This window comes from Indicator indicator, chromosome 29 (genome assembly GCF_027791375.1).
Source record: "Indicator indicator isolate 239-I01 chromosome 29, UM_Iind_1.1, whole genome shotgun sequence".
In the NCBI taxonomy this organism is placed as follows: domain Eukaryota; kingdom Metazoa; phylum Chordata; class Aves; order Piciformes; family Indicatoridae; genus Indicator; species Indicator indicator.
This window is the reverse complement of record NC_072038.1, coordinates 2,140,549-2,156,202: the sequence shown is the minus strand read 5'-3', so window position 1 is coordinate 2,156,202 and position 15,654 is coordinate 2,140,549. Positions and strand designations below refer to the sequence as shown.

General features: G+C 53.5%; 1 protein-coding gene across 1 annotated transcript in view; it reads right to left on the bottom strand.

The window, feature by feature from the left end:
* MAP2K4 (mitogen-activated protein kinase kinase 4) overlaps positions 1 to 11,528 on the bottom strand; it is an 89,805-nt gene extending 78,277 nt beyond the window's left edge. Inside the window, exon 1 of the mRNA XM_054393723.1 lies at positions 11,435 to 11,528. Coding sequence (XP_054249698.1) covers positions 11,435 to 11,528 — 94 coding nt within the window. The remainder of the gene's footprint in view (positions 1 to 11,434) is intronic.
* Positions 11,529 to 15,654: the final 4,126 nt, after the last annotated feature.

Genomic DNA, 15,654 nt, shown 5'->3' with positions numbered 1-15,654 from the left:
CCAGTGCAGCAGGAATTCAACTGCCAAGCTGCTGCCTACAGCAACAGTCTCCAACCCTTCAAATCCAAATCTCCTTCCTCCAGCAGAAGTCTGAGTTCATTCACAACTCCTTTGCATAACCTGCCTAAGTTCTGTTACCATCCAGCCACACTTCCTAGGGACAGCAGCTGGGCTACAGGAGGTCAGAAAGGAGAGAGCTGATTTCTACTTTCCCCCAAATCAGTGTTAACCAGCTTTAAAAGCTATCATCCAGGTACCCCAGCTTCCACATGCTGACTGTTCCTGCTACCTTGAAGAAAGGACAAAAATCCTGTGTCTGTCCTCAGCCCTGGGCTGCCAGCCTTGGCCAGCACTGCATGAAGTAGTTCTGACCATCCTCACCCTTCCTACCCTCTGCCCACCCACATTTCCAAGTGGGACAGGAGGAAAGAAGGCATCAAAGGTAGGGTGAGGTTTCCAGTGTCTGGCATGAGACCAGGTCCTGAACTGACACTGCTCAGGAGGGGAATTGGTCTTTACAGGAAAACCCAGACATGGGCCCATCACTCCCCAGAAGGGATTTCCAAATGCAAAGCTTTCATCTTGGTCCATAACCCCTCCCAGGTCAAAGCAACACAGCCATGTGTTTGTAAAGGAAACTCTTTTATCTCTGTCCACAAACCTCTTCAGAGCACAAACATTTTGCTCCCTGGTCCAAGGGCAAGGTGATGGTGAATTCAGGGAACCTGCTCCAAAGCAAACCATAAAACCTTTTTTAGTCCACAGATAAAAAAACAAGCCTAGACCAAAACAGATAAAAGAACCAACTCCCTTTCAGCTCAGCTCCATCTGCTCCGAGCAGCTGTCCTCCTTACACCACAGGACATCTCCTGAAACACCTCAGAAAGATCAGATAAATTATTCAAACCCCAGGCTCATTCCTGGCACTGGGGACTCTTTGTTCGCTCCAGGACCAGCCCCAGCCGTCTGCTTCCTGGAGGGCTCACACTGCCTCCAGCAAAGGGCAAACACAAAGGCTTCGATCTGCAGAAGAGGAAATCAATTTAGCAGCTAATAAATACACAATTTGTGCAGTATCTATCCCCGGGCTCCCCTGGTGCTCGTACACAGCTAACATGCTTGTTTCTGCTAAGCACAGCCTCAGCAGCGCTCACGTTCAGCAGGGAGCGGATCCTGGGCAACACCAACGCTGCCTTTCCTCCCCAACAGCAACGGCAGAGAGCCCTCCAGGGAGGGCTTGCAGCCTGAGGAGTCAAGGTCACACATTTTGGGAGATGCTCTGCAGCATCACATGCCAGTCCTGAAGCAAATCCAGGCCAATGAGATCCCCCACACCCTGCACTGGGTCTGTGCAGGCCTGAAGCAGGCACCCAACAGGCAGAGCAGAGAGCTCCATCAGGACCTCTGATACAACAGCTTGGGCTCCTGGAAAACACAAAGATTCTGTGCACTGGAACAACAGCTGATAAAAGTCATGCTTCTCTATGTCCACCTACCATGGGGAGGCACAACCACCCTGCACCTGCATCAACTGCAGAACTCATCATGAAGCAGAGGCCACCTCAGTAAACCAAGATATCACAGAATTGTCAGGGTTGGAAGGGACCTCAAGGATCCAGTTCCAGTTCCAGATCCAGATCCAGTTCCAACCCTGCTGCCATGGGGAGAGACACCTCACACTAGAGCAGGTTGCTCAGAGCCACATCCAGCCTGGCCCTAAAAACCTCCAGGGATGAGGCTTCTACCACCTCCTTGGGCAACCTGTTCCAGTGTCTCACCACCCTCATGAGGAAGAACCTCTTCTTAAGGTCTAATCTCAATCTCCCCTCCTCTAGTTTGGATCCATCCCCTAAACACTACCCAACACCCTAGAAAGTCCCTCTCCAGCTTTCTTGTAGCCCCCTTCAGATACTGGAAGGCCACAAGAAGGTCTCCTCAAAGCCTTCTCCTCTCCAGACTGAACAACCCCAACTCTCTCAGCTTATCCTCATAGGAGAGGAGCTCCAGCCCTCTGCTCATCCTCATGGTCCTTCTATGGACACCTTCCAGCACCTCCAGATCTTTCTTGGAATAGGGGTTCCAGAACTGGACACAGTACTCTAGGTATTGGAATACTCCAAGAGACCAGGGGCATCTCCAAGACCTAAAGCCTCCCCAGTAAGATTGCAGACGCCCAAAGTGGAGTGAAAAGTTTCAAACTGAAGTCAGCAGTGCAGCCTGGCCAAAACACAGGCACTTGGGCTGAGGTGGAGCTTTGCTGCCATGGCTGAGCCACACTCAGACCCTGGGGCAGAGCAAGCTCTCAATCCCCCCTTCCCCCTTTACTGTCATTTCCAAATGCACTGAGCTGCCACACTTGATGAGTTTTTACAGCCTTTGGTTTAAAATTAATCTCTCTTGTTCCCTGAGTTTGCCACCTTAAATCTCAGGAATTAGGTCCAGCCTGTCCCACTGCATGGCTCCCTGTGGTCCATCCTTCCCTCCAGCTTCCAGAAGTGTCTCAGAACAGAGACCAACCCAGGCAGGCAGAGTTCTGAAGAGGTGACAGGACTGGGACTGAAGGCAGGCAGGGAGCTGATCAGCTCCAATGTGGGGCTCTCCTACCTCATGGGGTTATTGACACCAGGGGCTGATTCCTTACACCCTTGGCTCAACAGCACAGTGCAGCTGTGGAAATCTGCTTGATCCCCGACAAGCAAAAACAGACACAAATTGCACAAACCCCACAGAAGCTGGAACCAGATGAGTAAATTGAGCCCCCACCCCCTCCAACCATGCAGGACAGCGTCTGGGGAGGCCACACAAGGCACTTGGCAGCAGCACAGCCTGGCAGCAGGGAGGCTCCTGCCTGAGTCAGAAGCACCAGGCCAGCATGGGCAGCACACTCCTCTGCCCTGCCAGCCACACCAGCTATGAGGGCTGGGGTTAGTTCTGTTGTCAAAAGGTTTAGGGTAAGCATGTGCCCAATGTGCTGCCTGGGCATGGTGTGACAAGTGACAGAGCCAAACCACCTCTGGGAAGTGGCATCCTGCTCCCTGCCATCCCTAGCAGCAGCATCCTGCCCTGGCACTGCAGCCTGAGGAGCTGTGCCCATGCAGAGGGGAAGGTGAGCTCCTGACTGGGACAGGCACAGGGCAAGGGGAACATGCAGCCTCAGCAAGGAGAGCTGGCAGAGGGGTTGCAGACCTTGCAAGTGTATGGATGTCACAGGGGTACCTGTGTTAAAGTTGTACCTGTACCAGCTCCTGCAGTCAACACAAAGCTGCTAACACAGAAATGACCCTTCAAGGGGCTGTCACACATGGGCCATCTACAGTGGCAGGTTTTCAAGCACCTTACATTTCATTTACACAAGTCCATCCAGCAAACCTCAGTGAGATCTGTAACAGACAGACCTTGCCCAGCAACTCAGCAATGGCACAAGGAGGTGGGGCTGGGATAGGGAACAGAGTGCAAAGCCAAGGCAAAAGTTACTTTGTCTTGCTCAGACAATCAGAAGAACCCCCAGTGAAAACCAAAACAGGCTTCAAGGCTGCACAAAGCCTCCCTGCAATCCTGCCCCAGATGAAGCACCCTCCCTGCACTGTCAGGCTTTATGGACACTGACTTAACCCACAGCACCTTCAGAATAACTTGGATGTCCTTCCTTTTGCACTGATTTTGGTATTTTAACAGTCACTCCACACATCCAAGTAGCTGCCTGCTGAGAGGGGTGAGGCCTTTGTTTCAGACCTTCCAAACAAGTGCCAGCAGCACCAAGAAGCAGGAACTGCAGAACTCGTCCTGAAGCAGTGGCCACATCAGTAAACCAAGAAATCACAGAATTGTCAGGGTTGGAAGGGACCTCAAGGATCACTCAGTTCCAAACCCTTGCCATGGGCAGGGACACCTCACACTAGATCAGGTTGCCCAGAGCCTCATCCAGCCTGGCTGCAAAAACCTCCAAGGATGAGGCTTCCACCACCTCCCTGGGCAACCTGTTCCAGTGTCTCACCACCCTCATGAGGAAGAACTTCTTCCTATGGTCCCCTTCTCTAGCTCAGATCCATGCCCCCCAGTCTTATCACTACCTGATAGCCTAAAAAGTCCCTCCCCAGCTTTCTTGTAGCCCCCTTCAGATACAAGAAGGTCTCCTTGGAGTCTTCTCCTCTCCAGACTGAACAACCCCAACTCTCTCAGCCTGTCATCATCAGAAAGGAGCCCCAGCCCTCTGCTCATCCTCATGGCCCTGCTCTGGACATGTTCCAGCACGTCCAGATCCTTCTTGCAACAGGGGTTCCAGAACTAGACACAGTGCTCCAGATACTTGGAGATCATGAGGATCTCCGAGATCTAACCAACATCCATCAGTTGCTCCACTGCCAAAGCCCAGCAGGGACACACCACTCAACTCACTCAGGAGCTGAGCTGAAGGAACACAGGGGAAGTGTCTCTTCAGGGGCATTTGCCACCACTGAACTGCTGCAGGTTAATTACTGCAGCTACAGCAACAGACCTTCTCCAAGGGAAGGCATTTTTCAGTGCTCAGAGGGCACTGCACCCTCCTTTACCCACTGTTCAAACCTTTCTGCTGCCATCAGACAAGCTGGCAACACAAAAAGCAACCTGAGGATCCCAAGGACAAAAGTCCCTCGCTGGCAATCCCAGACCTGACCAACAGTGCAGGGCTCACAGCACTGCAGGCCAAGTGAGCTCCTCCACCAGCAGCCAAGAACCAGAAACCAACCAAAGTACATCAAATGAACAGCTTACAAATGCAATAGCTACTGAAGCAATGCACTTAGAGATTCTCCCAAACTGCTGTCTTTACAGGGGCTGAGTTTCTCATTGTAGAAGAGACATTACAGCCCAACTATAAACAACCAGGATCAACACAGGAAGCCCCAAAACATTTTGTTCATGTCTGCAGAGCAGGAGCTCAGATTCTACAATAACCAATGACCACCAACAACCACCACAACAATAATCCATCCTGACTAGAACATCCCCAAGGTGACAGACAACCCCTGAACCACGATGAAAAGCTTCAACTGCCACAATCAAGCAGGTTTCCTGACTGCAGCCCAGAAGTTCCCACTCTCCTGAGCTGGCTGCTGCTATCTCAGCACACAACAGGCCCAAGAAACCCAGGCCCACCTAAGGAAGCATAGATAGCTTCAGTGAGCACAGCAGAGTCCATTTTCAATGAGGACCATGGGATCTGGGAACATAACCAGCACCTCTGGGTATGGGTCCTGATCAGAGCACTCCAGCCTCTGAGGGGAGGCCAGGAGCATCTCATCCATTCAGATTTTGGTACCTTCTTCAGAAACATGGCTTGGGTGACCCCTGGCTGGACGGCTGCTGCTGGTTCCTGCCTGCAGGGCTGAGCACTACACAAACATCCTGTGCAGCTTCTCCCTCTCCTGCAGTTTTTCTTCCAGCCCCCACAGGCTACAGCATCTATTCCTCCATTTTTCCTTTCAGCTCACATAAAACCTGATCAAACCTGAATCCAAACACCTGACATCAAAGGCAGCAATGCTGTCCCAGCTGTAGATCCTAACGAGGTGTTTATGTTCGTTTGATACACAGAGAGCTTGATCTGCTAGCACAGGGCTCCTGTAACTGATGCCTCACTCCATACCTGCCAGGACTGCAAACACACCGAGTTCAGGGGAATCCTCAATGAAATCAAGTCTGGGTAGTGCAGATTTCTTTCTTTTGCTTCCTCACAAAACTTCTCTCTCTCCCTCACTGTGTGGCCCTTGTTTTGACAGGTGACAAGAGTGATTTCCATCCTGTTGGCTCCATCAGATCAGCACAAAATAACTGAAAAAGCCTCCCAGTGTCTGAGGAGAGCAAGCTGCACTTTTGTGCTGCCCCAGGAAACCTGACATCTGGAGAATGTCAACTGATGACAAGCAAAGCAAAAGCGAAAAGCTCAAGAGCAAAGCCACCTACTTGCCAACTAGCAGAGTCCTGCCCAGGGAGGTGCACACCAGCACCCAACTCAAGGCTGGCAGGAGCAGGCATGGTCAGCCACAGCCTGGCACAGGCACTCTGCAGGAATAAACTGCTGGGCACGAACTGAACTCCATTGCTTTGCTCACCACACAACTATCTTCACTTTCAATCATCAATGCCAATGTGTCCCAGCCTGACCAGTCTGCCAGTATCAGCTTGCACCAGCAGCTCACCTTTAATACAAAGGTTTTGTAAGTCCACTGTAGGCAAGGGCAAGTGCAGTCACCTTCTGACTTCAAGCAGTCAAATCCCACCTGCTGAAGACCCAGCTCCCTCTGCCCACACCAGAACAAGAGCAGGGACAAGCAATGCCTGTTTCACTATCTGCTGAGGACAAAGAGCAATGCTCCCCTCCAATCACTTCTCTTGCCTTTTTCTTTTCTGTCTTCCTTGTTTTCTCACCAGCATCATGCATCTCATCTCACCTGGCTATTCATACACTGCTCCACATCCAATCTGCTGCTTCTGTGCTGCTCCCTTTGCTTCACAACACCTCCACCTTCCTACTGTTGTCTTCTCTCCCATATTCCTCTCTCAGAGGGTCCCTAAGCAAACTGAAGTGTTTGCTGGGGCTCCTCTTACTTTCTCCATCCATGAAGCCCCTCTGCTCAGAGAGGTAATTACAGCCACCCACCAGCCTTCTGGCAGTGCCCACACTATGCCCCAGCAGATCCAAGATCTCTACATCAAGGCATTAATGTCTCATTCTTTCTGCTCCTGGTGGGCCTAGGTCCAGGAGTACCTCCAGCAGTGCTGAGGACTGGTCTGGTCACTCCTAGCACACACCAAGGCAGCCACACTAAGAGGAGGAGGACACAGGAGCCTTGGCGCCTCTTACCAAATTCCTGTACCAAGGACCATGAGGGCCTCAGTGACACTCACAAATGGCTTCAAGCAATGTTCTGCTTTGCCAGCACTGAAGAAACTGCAATTCCCCTAAAGACACAGCACAGGCTACACACTGACACACCTGACCACAGTGACTGACAAAGTCACTCAGATACCCCTCAGCAACCTCCCTGCCCAGGTGCCTTGCCTCATAGCCACAGAGGACTCTAACCAGACACAGATCTTCTCTGATCTCTGCTAAACCTGAAAGATTGGAGTGAGGTAGAAAGGGCAAAGGCCTCAGCTGGGGAGCAGACAGGACCACACCTGGGAAGGGAACCAAAAATACCAGATTCCATGCAGACTCTAAAAAGACACACACAGAAGGAATGCTTTGCTGCTGAGAGACACCAGAGCACACCAAGCTGCAAGCACCCTGCGAAGCCCCAGATGCCTCCAGCCTTCCTGAATGCAGAAGCTGAATCCATAACAGCCACAGGCAGTTCCAGCTCCTGCTTGACACTGCAGGTAGGACAACTGACCCCACAAACTGCAATTAGAATCAGCATTCTCCCCATGCCTTGGAATTAATTAACATTTCTCAATCTCATACCATCATGCCTCAATTTTCTGCCTAATATCTGCAGCAGAGCCTATCACTAATTTTGGCAACGTGAGAAATGCAGAACTGCTCCAGTTGCAGCCTGGGTGCTGCTCTTCCTTCAGGCACTGTCACAGTGGGATGGATATCCTGCTTCCCACAGAATCCCTGCTTTCCCCCCAAAACCTCCAGGACACTCAATACCCACTGCCCCAGGACTGTTAACACAACCCCACAGCACTTCAGATCAGCAATCCCCCACAGCCAGGCACACAAAAACACTTCAAAGACTGTGAAACAGAATCTATTTTCTAGGCTCAGAATTCCAGCTCTGTCTCCAAGTTGTCAGTCATGTCTTGAACATGGCACCATCAACTGCTGTGGCTGGGACACCCTCTGGGAAGAAAAAAGCTCATGGGGACGTGCAGCTGACAAAGAACAGAAGCATGAAGCTGGAGCATGCAGAACACTAAGACCTGAAGCAACCTCTTGCTTGATCACAAGGTCTGAGGGCCATGGCTGCACAGTGAGGGCAGTGTGAGGGCAACCAGCTGTCCCTTCACCTCAGCACTGGCACCTGGAATGTGCCTAAGCACATCAAAATTGTAGCATATAAAACAAAACAGGGTGGCCTGTAGAGACTTCTGGATGTGCTGCTCTAGCTCCAGATATCAACATGATGGTCCTCAACTTCCATGAAGACGTCTCCCTACCCCAAGCCCCTGCTGAGCAGATGTTCAGCATGGTTTAACCCCAGCCAGCAGCTCAGCCCCTCCCAGCCACTGGTGCACTCCCCATTGCTGGGATGGAGGAAAGAATGAGGAGAACAAAAGTGAGAAAACTGGTGAGATGCAGGCAGCTTAAGAGGTGCAGCAAAAGCTGTGTTTCACACAAAGTGAAACAAGGAATTCCAACACCACTTCCCATGGCAGGCCAGATGCATGTCAGATTCAGCATGTCAGATTCAGCCATCCCCAGGAGAGCAGGACTTCACCAGTGACTTGGGAAGACAAAGGTCATCACTCCAAGTGTCCTCCCTTCCTCTTTCTTCCCTGGGTTTTATTGCTGAGTGACACTCTATGGCCTGGGATATCCATGTAGTCAGCTGGGGTCAGCTGTCCCCTCCCAACTTCTTGTGCAGCCCAAGCCTGCCAGCTAGTGAGGTGTTAAGGAGCAGACAAGGCCTTGACTGCCCAGCAGCAACTAAGTCATCCCTGGATTATCAACCCTGTCCCCAGCATGAACCCAAAGCACAGCCCCTATCAGCTACAGGGAAGAAAATCTCTTCTACCCCAATCACAGCCAGCACAGCCCCTCACAAAGCCTCCAGCCCTCATACTGAAGTAGCAACCCTTTGTAAGAGGCTCTCACCTTCAGTCAGCTGCCTGAGCACAAGTCTTATGGGCACAGCCTCCACAAACAATAGACCTCTGCCCACAGGACCTCTGCCATGGTGATGGGCACTTGCCAAAGCTGTGGGAGCTGTCCCACCCTCTCCTGCTCCCACCACTTCCCTCACATCAGCAGTTGCACAAGCCAGGCCAGAGTGGTTCTGGCTGAAAATTAACTGAGCACAAGTTTTTTTTTTGTTTTTAAATATAATTACTTGTTTCCAGTTTAATAACTTCCCTGCTCCACCTCACCATGTCACGTAAGCCAATTAAATCAATACTGCCACAGCCCCACCTGCCTCTCTCCCCACCCAGGAAGGCATTCCCACACCTACCAACTGCCAGTGCCTGCCCAACCCCACCTGAGCCAATGCTGAGCATCCCAACTGCAGAAAGCTCACTGTTTCTTGGTGGGTTTGCTTGGGCACAGCTCAGCTCACCTTGGCTCCAGCAAGGAGCCAAACATGTACTGGAGGCAAGGCCATGGTGCACCTCTGAGGGCAACAGGACCTGCCCCAGCAGACTGCAGACCCCTCCAGCCACCACCAGCCTCTTTCCATCCCACCCACAGGTTTCCCTTGGCTTTGCATCAGCAGTCACAGTGTAAGGTCATGGTTCTCTCGGGATGGAGCTTCTCGCTGGTCCCAGGAACCTGCTTCCACCACCACCGCCACAGCAACCTCCAGAGTTACCCAGGATCCTACACTCAGCTCCTCCCAGGGCACCTAAATACTCATCTGGTACCTACAGAAACAAAAACACCCCAACCCCAGCTCTCACCACAGGCACCTGTGTAGGGTCAGCAAACCTGCCCTCTTGTCCTGCCTCACGTTCAAACAGCCTCTTTAAACCATCTACAGCAGAAACCAGTGCCTGTCCTCCACCTGCAGAAAGGATGGAAGTGCTGCATGGTCACAGGCTTAAAGGGCACCACAGGCTCTGGAGCCAACGTGCAAAACCATTCAGAGACACAGAAGCAGTGGTCAGGCAGAAAGCAAGAGGGCAACGCAGCAAGTTGTACCCACACTGCAGCGAGGCCATTTCTCCTTCCATCAGAAAGGCTCTGGGGTGTTGTGGCCAAGCCTTCCATCCAGGGGTTTATTTTCCAAGGTCTGGGATTCTGGTTTTGATAAAGTGTTGTAAACACAGGTAAAAACTAGCCTCCCTGGGCCCAGCTGCGACCCACACGGTCCTTCAGCCATCCCACACAAGAGCTTCACCCAGGGAAAGCTGTGAACAGCAAAAGTTCACCTTTTTATTCCAAGTTTACCAGACTCTTCTGTTTGTGTCATCAGCTCTCTGCTCAAGCAGGTCCTGTGAGCCTCGGTTGTGCCCCAACAGGACACAGAGCACAGGCCACAGCAAACAACCCAGCACCTCTGTGAGAGACCTTTCCTTCTGGTAAAAAATCAAAGGTCCCAAAGGAGCACAAACACCTTTGTTAGTATTACCAGCCCTCCATTACCTAAACCAAAACATAAAACATCACTGTGTCACCTCAGCCCAATGAACCCGAAAACACTGCTCAAGTAGAGAGAGAGTTTGGTGGTCGAACTTTAAAGGAAAGACTCAAAAGGTGTTTGCTGTGGTTCGGCTGAAAAATAAACACCCACTGGTTTTGCTCAACCACCAACAAGTGCAGGCAGGCACCCTGCGACACGTCCCTGCTCCAAACACTGTAAATTTCCATCAGAATAAACCAGAAACTGAAGCAGAAGTTCTCTCTGAAGCATTTCAACATCTGCCTCCAAAGCAGCAAACAAGGGACAGAGTGGCAGCAGCACGGCACAGTGAGGCTGACGGTGGGCCGAGGCGGGGGGCACCGGGTCAGGGCAGAGTGGTCCTGCCGCAGGCCCGAACACCAGTCCGGCCACCCGCCCGCTGTCCCAGCCCGCTCCCGTCGCCCTTCCCTCCAGCGAGGACCCTCCTGCGGGTACTGCTGTTCGCGGCCTGCGCGGGTGCCCCGGAGGCCGCAAAACCATTCCCGGCAGGAAGACGCCGGAGCCGTTTCCAGCCGCCCTTTGTCCCGCCCCGCGGCCCCGGGGCAGTGCAGCCCCCGCCGAGAGCAGGGTTCCAGGGCTGGTCCCGCACCCCTCGGTTGCCCCAGGGGTCGCGGCGCGGTGGCGGCCAGGGCCGCCCTTCCTCCCCCGGAGTTTGCTGGCGCGGCAGGGCCGCCGAGTGGAGCGGGGCGCGGCGGGAGACGGCAGCCGCAGGGAGCGGCGGGGCAGGCCCGGAGCGAGGTCTGCCGGGGCCAGGCTGAGCCCACCCCCTCTCCCGGCACCCCAGCGGCCCGGGACCGCACCGCTTCGGACGGCGGGGCACGGCCGCGCCCCGCCGAGGTCCCTAGAGCCGCGACTAACCCGGGCCGGGGCCCAGCATGGGGGGCACGGGGCGGCCGGCGCAGGCAGCCACCCCCCAGCTCGGGGATTCGGCCGCAGGAGCTCCCGCCCGGCGGCGCCGCGCTTGACCCGGGCAGGGCCAGCCCCGCGGCGGGAACCGCACTCACGGGGCCCTGCCCGGCCCGCCGAGGCCTAGAGCGGGGCGCGCCGCCCGGCCCGGAAGCGGCGGCCGGGCCGCGGCCTAGCGCGGGGCTGCTCGGGCTGCTTACCCTGCATGCTGCTGGCGGCGGCGTGCGCCTGCGGGCCGCCCGGGCCTGGCCCGCTCCCGCCGCCGGAGCCGCTGCTCGGGCTCGGAGTCGCCATTGTGTGCGCGGAGAGGGAGCAGCGCGGCGGCTGCAATGCAGCAGGGACCCTCCCAGGCAGGACACCTAGAGCCCCGCCGCCGTATAGCAGCCGCCGCAGCCGCCCCGTCCGCCCCCGGGCTGGGGCCGCCGCTTAACCCCTCCCAGGCGGGGCGCCCGCAGCCCCGGCGCCCTGCGGCAGCCACTGCGGCGGGGCGGGAGCGGCCGCTGCTCCCGCGGGCACAGGGGAAGCTCCGCCGGGGCTGGGCTTGCCGCCGGACCCCTGTGCACCTTGGGAGCTGCGTATCGTTGCTGCCTCCGTCCGCAGCAGCCCCGCTCCTGCTTCCTCAGGCGGGGGGGCATCACCCGCTGCCTCCGGAGTCCTGCCCGGGGCCTCGCCGCGTGTGTCACAGAATGCCAGGAGTTCGCTGTGGGGGACAATGTCCTACAGCCTTTGCCCCGGCAGCCCCGGTGACTGGGGGTGCTCGGCCGCCTCTGTCCCCCAGCCTTGTGCAAGGCCCCTCGAGAGCCGGCAGCTGGCCCAAGCAGCTTTTTGGGGTGTCGCCTCCTCACCCGTGCCCCTTCCGCACAGGCAGCTACTTGCAAACCGCCCCTGTCTTCCCTGGCCACCCCAGGGCACAGCTTGCTCCTGTGTTTTCTATCACACCCAGAGGTTCACTCCCTTTCTGCCACCATCAGTCTCCTCTCTTAGCCACTCACTGTTCATTCCAACACATTGTTTCTGATCCTTCACTTCAGCAAGCTTGCAGCCTTAGTCTCGGGACAACACACGCCAGGAATTAGAGCAGTAACATGGGTACCCCAGAGACTTGGGCTCTCTCTAGCCTGCTGCATGACTTGGGCAAGTCCCTTCACCTACAGGACTCATGGTTTCCTCCCCCATGTAACAGAAAAAACACCAACCTCCTTGTGAATTGAGATCTGCTGATCAAAGAGCTGGACACCCAGGTGCTAGACAGCACTATGCAGCCCCTTTCCCTGCTCTTGCATTGCCCAGGCTTCTCCATGCTTCTCGTGACGGTGCTGATAGACACCTCAACTCCTGCACAGAGTGGATGTGCCTTCAGAAGCTGCCAACCATCACCCATTGTGCAACTGCAATGGGGAAAGGGGTTGGAACTGCCTCCCCTTAAAGCCTTCCTTTTTTTTTTCCTTCTTTCTCCCTCAGTTTAGCTCATATTTATTTATCTTTCAAAAGACTTCATCCTCCTGTTAAGACCAAGATTTTTTTCTTTCCTTTGAGCTTGGGTAGTATCTTCTAGAGACTTCTGGTTTCCCTGCTGTGGGCTCAGGGAGGTGGGCTGGGACTCCAGTAGCCTGGCTACCTGCCTAAACCTTGCTCTCCAGTGAATACCTCACACTCTGCAGAGTTCACCTCTGTCAGGAAGTGGGAGTAAGAAGCAGAGTTGGTCCTGGCCACCTCCCTCTTTCTGCTCTATCCTCCCAACTGCTGATAGTCCTGCTCCTCCCTGTAAGGGATGCAGCTTTCTGTTGCCATGAGGAACACCATCACCTCCTCACGCTCTCAGGCCAAAATCCCAGTACTGTATTTGCTGGGGTTTATTTAGGTTGCTGCCTCACCCTGCCTCACACAGCCCTCTGCTCTCTCTGGTGGTGTTGCTGACTTTCAATCCTTTATGCAATCCAGGACATGGTTAGGCACAGCAGCAACATAACACAGGTAGGAACCAAAGCTAAAAGCAGTTCCCAAGGAAAGGAATGGACTTTTTTTTTTTTTTTTTTCTGCACCCACCCCTTCTAGGGCTTCTCCCAGCTTTTTTTCAAAGAGCCACCTGATGTTTGTTAAACCACCTGCCCTCACCACCAAACTGGCTTTAACTGCTGAGAGTTAAACACCTGGGGAGGGGGCTGTAGTCCAGGTCCTGACACAGAAGACATTTCCCTTCCCCCAGTTCCACAACTTTCCTTTCTCTTCCCTCTCTTGCCTGAGCCTTCTCTTCTGCCTTAACTAAGACTGCAAGTCCAAAGCTGGCATCTTGCAGGCTGTGACACTGGCAGAAGCTGACAGCTGTTTTGTATCTCTGCATTGTGCCACCTGCATGCAGTTTGCTTACAATCAGGTAAAATCACACTGTTTATCCTTCCTCCCTCCCTGCGGATCTGGGAGGATCAACAATGCCTGTCCTGACAGATGTTTGTCAAACCTGATCTTAAAGACCTCCAGTGGTGGGAATTGCACCATCCATCAGCAGTCTGTTCTGGCACACTTCTATCCTGACATTATCTGAAAGCCTCACATAAGCCTTTTTGTCTGAGCTGAAATCCTTTAGATCCTGTCCTGTTTGCTGTGACCACAGCCGCCTTTGGAGTGACCTCTTAGGCACTTCCTTTCCCCTTCCTTGCTCTGGCTTTCTGCTCTACAGACTACCTCAGCATGATTCTTTCAGGTTTTTCTTCACCTTTTCTCTGCCTCCCATCTTCTTCACTGACCTCCTTTGACTCTTTTTCTGCTGATCTGCATTGTTTTGGAGTACATTTTCTGTAGGTAGTGCTCCAGCTTGTCTGGAAGGGTCATTCCTGGATCATAGGCTCCAGAGTGGTGCTTGCCTTGACTGCTGCTGGTGTTCAGTTTGGTTTCCATTATACTTTGGGCTCTTTTTTGAAAGAGTTTATTCGCCCAGTTCCACCACTTGTGACCTTCACTGTTCCCACGGGTAACGCTCCAAATCATACCTGTTGAATTTTGTCCTAGAGGTTCCAGCTCATCTCTCCCACTTCTCAGCACACTGCTGAGTTCTGCTGTCTTTGCTGTCCTTTGCAACCTGGAGTAATTTGCAGGTTTAATGAGGTGTTAATCGTCCAGGCTGTTAACCAAAGTAATTGAAAAGGTCTGGAGTCAGAAAGGACCCCTGCAAAAATCCCTCCCCTATCTCCTGCCATTTTGACAACCGCTGATAATTAGCACTTGACACACAATTACCTCAGGGGTTTTGCACTCACCCTGTGGTCACATGTTCTCCAGAGAGAGTGTAAGGACAGACAGTGGTCAAAACCTTCCTGAAATCAGCATATGCAGTATCTGCTACTTTCCACTTTATGCCTAAAACATGATGCCACACCAGGACATCAGACTGGTTTGTCAGCATTTGCTCCTGATGGGTTCATGGTGGCTGTTGTCCTTCCCTTGCTGTTCTCCAAGTGCATGCAAGTTCCTTATTTAATCATAGAATAGTCTGCGTCAGAAGAGACCTCCAAAGCTCATCCAGTCCAACCCCCTCTGCACTCAGCAGGAACATCCTCCACTAGATCAGGCTAGTAAAGAACTTCTTCGTAACATCCAATCTAAATCTGCTCTTCTCCAGCTTAAGGCCATTGCCTCTCATCCTGTCCCTGCAAGGCCTTTGCAAACAATCTCTTTCCAGCCTTCCTGTAGTCCCCTTCAGGTACTGGCTGGTTGCTATTAGGTCTCCCTGGAGCCTTCTCTTCTCCAGGCTGCACAACCCCAGCTCCCTCAGCCTGTCCTTGTAGCAGAGATGCTCCAACCTCTTGATCATTTTCATGGCCCTCCTCTCGACCTGCTCCATCAGGTCCATATCCTGAGGGCTCCAGACCTGTACACAGTGCTCCAGGTGAGGTCTCAGCAGAGCACAGTGTCAGAATCACCTCTCTGGCTCTGCTGGCAATGCTGCTTTGGATGCAGCCCAGGCTGCCCTTGGCCTTCTGTGCTGCAAGCTCACACTGCCTGCTCCTGTCCAGCTTCTCCCCCACCAGCATCCCCAAGTCCTATTCCTCAGGGCTGCTTTCTATCACCTCCTCCCCCAGCCTGTATTGATACTGAGGACTGTTCTGGCCCAGGGGCAGAACCCTGCACTTGCTCTTGTTGAACCTCAGGAGGTTCACCTGGGCCACCTCTCCAGTTTGTCCAGGTTCCTCTGGATGAGTTGTTGCAGAACTTTTCTGGGAATTGAGAAGGACTTTAAATTAGGAGTAAAGAGCTGACAAAGCATGAACAAGATCAGTTTGGGTGAGCTCTATAAAACCAGTGAGGTAGGAAGAGTGTTCTTAATGTACAACTTTCCTATAATAAGGACAAGAAGGAGGTCAGTCTATTGGACACCTTAGATGTGTCCCCTGAAGTCAGTACATCAGTGAGCCCTTCTCAGAAA